General features: G+C 40.1%; 1 protein-coding gene across 1 annotated transcript in view; it reads right to left on the reverse strand.

Annotated features, from left to right (window-relative positions):
- The window catches only part of HEATR2 (HEAT repeat containing 2), a 26,977-nt gene extending 19,619 nt beyond the window's left edge, over positions 1 to 7,358 (reverse strand). Inside the window, exons 1-5 of the mRNA XM_010136607.1 lie at positions 7,109 to 7,358; positions 6,494 to 6,678; positions 5,540 to 5,664; positions 4,996 to 5,111; positions 976 to 1,208 (exon numbers count right to left, since the gene is read on the reverse strand). Coding sequence (XP_010134909.1) covers positions 976 to 1,208; positions 4,996 to 5,111; positions 5,540 to 5,664; positions 6,494 to 6,678; positions 7,109 to 7,226 — 777 coding nt within the window. The 5' untranslated portion in view covers positions 7,227 to 7,358. The remainder of the gene's footprint in view (positions 1 to 975; positions 1,209 to 4,995; positions 5,112 to 5,539; positions 5,665 to 6,493; positions 6,679 to 7,108) is intronic.
- Positions 7,359 to 7,364: the final 6 nt, after the last annotated feature.

Consider the following 7,364-nt stretch of genomic DNA (forward strand, 5'->3'; position numbering starts at 1 on the left):
TAAATTTTGACACAAGGAAGAGTAAAATTAAATACAGAAACCATCTCCTAATTGGGAACAAATCTCTTGGAAGCACGTGCGAGAAGATTAGCAGTGGAATTCTAAGAAAGAGACGAGTATGGTCAAAAACAGGCACGGGAAAACTGTGTGCTGCTTGAACACATACTTTTGGATTTATATTTACAGCGATAAACATTAGATAGAAAATTTGATGAGGACAGCAGGGCTACACGGGTTTATTCTAATTATTTACATTTTCTTATTTATTTTAAACAAGCACTAAGGAACTGGAAAAGCTGCAAACCCACAGTGGCATATCTCTTACTTCAGTCCTGGGGCATTGATTTCCTAAGGCCTGTATACCCCTTTTTGAAACAACAAGATGACTTCTGACAGTATTCCAAGTTTACTTCTCTCTGCTATAGATCTGTGTGTGACTGGCTTAGTTTACAAGCTCAATCTCAACATGGTTAAAGGTCAGATGCTGGTTCTGAAAGGGGAGGAGGAAGGGGTGGAATAGCTAGAAGGGGAGAACAAAGTAAGAATTGAGGGCAAGGGAGGAAGAATTCAGGAAAAATTAAGAGAGAGAAAACAAATAGTACTAAGAAAGACTAAGGACAAGAAGAAAGTGCAGGAAAGAATTTGGATGGAAAAAGGATAATTTCAGAAATGGATTTCATGGTCTATAGAGCTCAACTGATAGCAGGAACCTGAAGAAAAGCCTGAGTTAGGAAAGCGACTTTTCGGACATTGCTTCCGTCCAGCAACACAAGAATACATTTATTTTAACATAGAAAGGAAGAAAGTATAATGCTCACTTTTTTTAACTTGCATAAAAACCTGAGCCTGGTCCTTTAGTCATGGGCAATTTCCAGTGACCTAACGTAAGGTCAGCCCTCAGAAGACGGACTCAGGACTGTAAGGAACAGTGTCTTTATTCAGCATACAATAGATGCTTTAATAGATTAAACTTACATTTTTAACCACTTTTCTTTCTTCATCCAAGCACGCTTGGTACAAAGTTCTAAGCAGCAGCTCCATATGTTGAGTTATGTGATCCTCTGCATGCAGCAACAGCGTATACAGAAGCTGGGATGCTTTTATTCTTGTGCTTTCAACCCAGTCTGTTATATCATGACAGAGACCTGGAAGAATTTTGGAGAGGTTTCTTGACACAAGTTCCCGACAACCTAGTCCTGGTCGAGTCACTGGAAGCAAACACACAAATAAAAACAAAAGAAAAAGAGATCACAGGCAAAGCCAATGCACAATAATCCTCAGAAAAGCTGACAGGCTCTGAGGTAAGAGCTATGGGTGTTTGCTTCAGCATGAAACAAAATATTCCAAATGCTGCTAAGGAATTTACCCGCAAGTTCCATTTTTTTAATATATACTGCAGAATTTAAACTCCACACAGCCCTCTGAAAATTCATGTATTTATTACTGGATGGTCGTTTAGATTAAATGTTTTAAAATGTGCACAGAAGAGGAAGAGAGCTTAAATAAATACAGGATATTACCCACTTTGGAAAATACAACTTCATAATTTCCTTTTACTTTTTATAGCAACACAAACCTCATTTAAAAAAACAGACTAAAACTAGAAAGGGTACTACGACTTGTACAAATACTGTACAACAGATCAGGTCAACCAAATTTTTTTATTTCAAAAATCACAGCTATTATATGGTCTCTTTTCTAAGGCTTTTCCAGGGAAAATGGCTCACTGACGAGTCTCTTCAATCTCCGCCCAATGTTTATATTAAATAACACATTTCAAAATGGTATGAAAGATTATACAGGAGTTGGGAGGGTTTGTTTATTTTATAAATTGAACTTAATTTGTAAAGACTTTGTGGAAAGTGGGGTTTTGTTGTTATCTTTTGTTTTTAGACAAAACCCCAAAGTGTTACAAATACGTATTCCCTACCTCAATAAAGGATGATGACTTCTAGAGAACTTCCCTTCCCCACAAAATGCTTACTGCCCTGCCTTAGTAATCACCAAATTTTCATCTTCGCTCACTTATAAATCACTGAGACTCAGAGAAGCAACTTGAAGCAACCAATATCACAAACAATGATCAAGCCTCCATGTCTGCACCGTACACATAAAGCTATGACAGTGTTTGCCAAAGAACTGCAATAAATTTTTTAGTGACTTTTTCTGCAGTCACATTTTCCTCCTTAGCACATGCTTACACAAACAAAACTTGAAAAGCTGTTCTCTGACAAGCTCAACCACCATTTTATAATTCACACTCACAATGTTCATACACTGTTTTAAGAAAGAAACAGTCATGAGAAGTTGAAAAATATCAAATGTGCGAGTGCATTTTTTAATTCCCGCTACAGTTCTGTGGATGCTCAGAAAAGAAATGACTGAGGTGTCTCAGGGTATTTTTCTGCATTGGCACAAATAACTACAAATGCAAAAAGGAAAACAGACTAAAGTAAATGGTCTGAAGAATATAAAAGGCTTATAGGAGTGACTATGAAATACCTAGAGTAGGGGGGAAAAAAAAAAATCAGTCAAGCATCAGGACATAAATTGCTTCTTTTGTCAATGAAGGATAACATTTTGGATTATGAAAACTGACAATGAATAGCAAAAGGTCAAACAGAGAAACCAACTTGAGACAGCAAATACAGACCGGCACCCTATTCGACCTGAGGCAGAGTTTTGTTTAAGGAATTTGGACCATTCTTTATCAGCAGTTCCTTGATGTCAGATGTTCAAATGCAGGTATTTATCCCTGTAGCTACTCCTGTCAAAGACTTCCCTGCTATAAACTGTCTGCACCTGTATCCTAAGGCAATGACTGCTGCTGCTCAATGGAAAGCTCTTCAGCTGGCTGGATGACTCCAGGTATGAGGTCTCATTCTATTCTTCCCCTGACCTACAATATCTGTCATCACAAGATCAAAGCCCAGGGTGGCTCATATGTCAGGTCCATTAGCCCGACAGTTGGACAAAGATAGTCAGGTAAAACGTACTATAAACACAGAGATGTAAAAAGATATTCCAGTACTTCAAAAAAGTCAGAAGAAATGGCACCAAAGTGTTAAAATACATCGTTATGATATTAAAAAAGAAAAACACATCAAACGTTTGTGGAGGGGAAACAGGAGCTAAGGGCACACGTAGTAACAACTCATCCATATACAGTCTGTGGTAGGACACCACAAATCACTACTTGCGACTAAGGTATATTAGTGTCTCCGATAAAGTCCCGTATCTGTAAGATGACGTAGCCAATCATTCTTCTCTCTCATTTTATTTCTCTTTTGTCACACAAAGCCTGACTGTTAACGAGACACACAGCTTAGAAGTAAAGATAAGCAGCAGGAAATTCTGTCTTAAAGTAATGATTAACTTGGGACTCAAGTCCAAAATTATCAGGTCATTTCTTTAAAATATTCCTTAGTTACATATGTATTTACGTACACACGTGTGTGTACATACATCACATTCAAGCCTTAACTGCATTGTTCTATCAAGCAAGAGGCATGAAAAGTCAATCAAATGCAGGGCTGGAATGTTGCCCAAATTCATGAAGTGTCTTTATTGTGCTATGAAGATTATTTCAGAAAGTACATATAATTTAATTATGAAGTAATTGATAGATGTCCCTTTCTAAAGAAAAAAACAGTGTACACACAGACTCCCCCAACCCACAATCCCCACCACACACCTAGAGAAAACTGAACAGGACAATAGTACCAGCGATATCAATGGCAACAACTATTTCAGGGACAAGCATACGAAGCCTTTTACGACCTTGACTGCATCACGGTCATTGCAAAGTAAGTGACTGGAGATTAGACACCCAACTGCATCAGTTTATACATGTGAAAAAATTCTCTGACTGCCAAAAAAAGCCCTCAAAACCGTTTCTGCCATCACTTGTGGAAGCAGAATCATTCTTTACCATTTACAATCTGCTGAGCTAATGCTACATATAAAAGAAAGAAAAAAGAAAAATTGGAAAGGCTAACAGATCAACTTGCCTGTCGTCAAAGCTGAACAACTCTGTCAAACCAGTCACTGTTATGAAGTGCCTCCCCTTTCATTCAAGCATTATTGAGTAAAACAACTTTGAAGGAGCGAAAAAAAAAAAAAGGAAAGTGTAATTTCAAAGAAGAAAGTACTCCGGAACCCACTGTCATGGAAAGGATTTTGCTGCTGGCTATTCTGTGATGTGACTGTCTCCTAGGCACAAGACTTGACTTGAACCTGTTCTTTCACCCCAGAAGAGGTTTTCTTCTCTTAAGTATGGGTATAGAAATCTATAAATGACCCATTTAAACCCTCTCTCACACCAGCACCCAAATGTATATTTTTAAACATAAACATTACGAACCTGGGACAGGAAACAAACTTCAAGCTACCACAAACATAATGTTTCAAAGCTACCTAAATCATGTGGTACTAAAAGGTAATCTGCCCAGGCTGCATATCCTGGGGTTTTGTGTTTAATAGGGGAAATTATTGTTTCTATTCCCACATTCTTCACGTATGCTGTCAGATTTTAGTTAGCATCCACGTCTCTCAAAGAAGTCTGAAATAATTTCACTGCTAATTTTTCTTCTGTGCCAGTTCCGTGGATCATTAATGCAGTGTCCAGTTCTCACTATTCAAGGGCTCAGCTCACACACGCTTTCATCCTGCTTCCTTTCTGGACATCTCTGTGCCCATTTTCCACCTGGCTCTGGCTAATGCAGAACTTGCTGCTGCTCCTGCACCACAGATTTACCTCTTTCTCCAAGATGTGTTTTGTCTTTAATGGAAAAACTGAATGTAGTTACTGAACGAACCTTTTTTAAAGTTTAAATTTAACATAAATAATTTTATAGACATACACGCTATATATGACATATATATATGCTATCCCTGTATGTTAACAATATCACATCTTGTAATCAATAGTACTCATCTGCTCCGCCCTCTCAGGGATTACTCAGGAAGTGAAAACACCTCCAGGGCAACACTTACCTCCTTTGGGATAATGAGGTGGTGAAACACTGAAATCCATCTTATCCTTCAGATCTTCTTCATTCTCTTTCTCCCACTGCAAGCCTATCTTTTCCCAATAAGTCAAAGCCAGCTGCCTAGACACAAAATATGAGTTTTATTTTATGTTATCATGCCCTCAGAAGAAAAGCAGTTTAAAATAAGACTTCTGGACACTTTGACTTCTTAAATTTAGCTGGAAGGACAGGAAGCCTTCCTGCCATTTAACCTAGGCACATTAACTGAGAGTTTCTGCTTCTTTTGTACTCGGTGGACAGAGGTCACCTGCAAAGAATAATCCTGTCTCTGTCTACCTCTGTCTTTGTCTCTCTCATACTTACTTGAGCACAGCATGAAAGGACAGTATAACAAAAGTCACTTTAGGTAATGATGTCATTTTGAGTTTAAGGGGAAAAAAAAGTGGGGTTTTTTTCTCCTCCAAGCAATACATCTGTGACCACAGAAACACCTTCACATACAACAACTATTTAGGGAAAAAAAGAAAAGAAAAAAAAATTTTGCTTACATATTTTCAGGAATTTCATCACTAAAGCTGCCAAGCAACAAAGGGATCAACTTGTGAAAGTACGAGTATCTGTCTCGTAGGTGCAACAACCATTCTCCTGTGACAGTTGTTACAGCATGCCGAACCTACGTGGATACAAAAAGACTGTTTTCAACACGTCAGGAAAATGCCAGAATAATTAAAAAATAATAGTTGCTTTCAGTACATAGGGCTTGGTAAAGTGCACCAATAGTCTCAGAAGAAATGACAAGAACCCAGGAGTTCTTCACTTGCAGCAAGCACCTCAGTACCACGCAAGGCATGGTGCTCCCTCTTGTGTTCTCCCTCTGGTTTACTCCTAGACCATCTGCTGCACAGAAACGCATCTCTGAGAGGGAATCAAGAAACAGACCTAGCTCAGAAAACTCTCAATTCTCATCGTTAATATCTCTCTGAGAATGTAAGAAATGTACATTTCTCTGGAATTTGAAGCTTTCCAAGCACATCTCCAGTTTTCTCTGTTCACTGTAAAGGAAGCCTGAGTTAAATAATGTGAATACATGTACTCAAAATTAAAATATTTTAGTTATGATTAAGTTGTATATTTTAAAATTACTGCCTCAACTGCATCTCTTGAAGGGACCAATACCATACAGGCTTGTTAAGCATCTGGAAAGGGCACAGAAACAAGTCCTAGAAAGATCTGACAGAAGAATTCAAGGTCCAATTGAAGGCACCCATTAAATAAAAAGGTGCCTACAAACTTTGACAGCCTGCAGAATTAGACAGCAGCTGAATAGGTCACCAACCTCTGTTTTGGATAGCTTACCATTGACAAAGCCTGCGCGTGACATATTTACGTGTATCAGCTGAATGAATGAAAGCTAAAAATTAGGGAGAGAAACACCAAAAAAACCCACTTTGAAACAGATTTAAAATAAACAATAATAATAATAATAAAGTAGAAAAGCACACCTTGGGAATCTCATCAAATAATCTCTGGGCCAGATGAGACAGAACATCATCCACAGACTTTCCATTTCCAAACTGTATCACTGCTCCAGTAGCCTGAATTACATCAACACGAACTCTGTAGTGCTGGTGTGAAATTGTTTGCATTAAGGGTTTTATCAGAGATTCTGACTGCATATGGAAGTGCTCTGTTAGGGCAGAGAGACAGAAACTTCAAACATGCCTTTCTCTACGTGGATGACAGATCTTGAGCAACATGATTTCTGTATGAAATGCAGCGTGATTAATGTCGCTGCATTTATGTCACACGCAGATTTAACTTCATACCATAACAGAGCTGAACACTAGCCCACATGCACTGGCTTAACCTCCTCCCACTACTGCCCACATGCTGTAGCTGCTCAGCATCCATCCCTGGCATGGTTCTTCTCCAACAGATCCACCCAAGGCTTGCATAGAGCACCTCTGAAGGAGTGTGCAACTTCTCATCTCTCTTCTCTCCTGGCTGCATCCCCCTGTAACCTGCTACGGGTCCCCACCTCAGCCCCGGTCCCCTCAGGAGGCTGCAGGCTTACATCAGCCCACCGCTTCCCACCTTTGCCCATCTCTAGGACCCACCTGGCATGGCCTGGGTGCAGGCCACGGCGCACCGGCAACTTTCACGCCTGATCTCGGCATAGGGGTCGAGAAGGGTGGCCTGGAGGACGCGGATAACGTCGGTGAGGTAGGGGACCATGGCGGCCCCACAGCGCTGCAGCAGGAGGTTCAGGAGCTGGACGAGGCCGAGGCGCAGCTCCTCGCTGGGCTCAAAGCCCTGCGGCGGGCAGAGGCGCTGGGTCAGGACCGGCAGAAGGACGGGCAGCGCCTCGCCGGG

This window comes from Buceros rhinoceros, unplaced genomic scaffold (genome assembly GCF_000710305.1).
Source record: "Buceros rhinoceros silvestris isolate BGI_N320 unplaced genomic scaffold, ASM71030v1 scaffold45405, whole genome shotgun sequence".
Lineage (NCBI taxonomy): Eukaryota > Metazoa > Chordata > Aves > Bucerotiformes > Bucerotidae > Buceros > Buceros rhinoceros.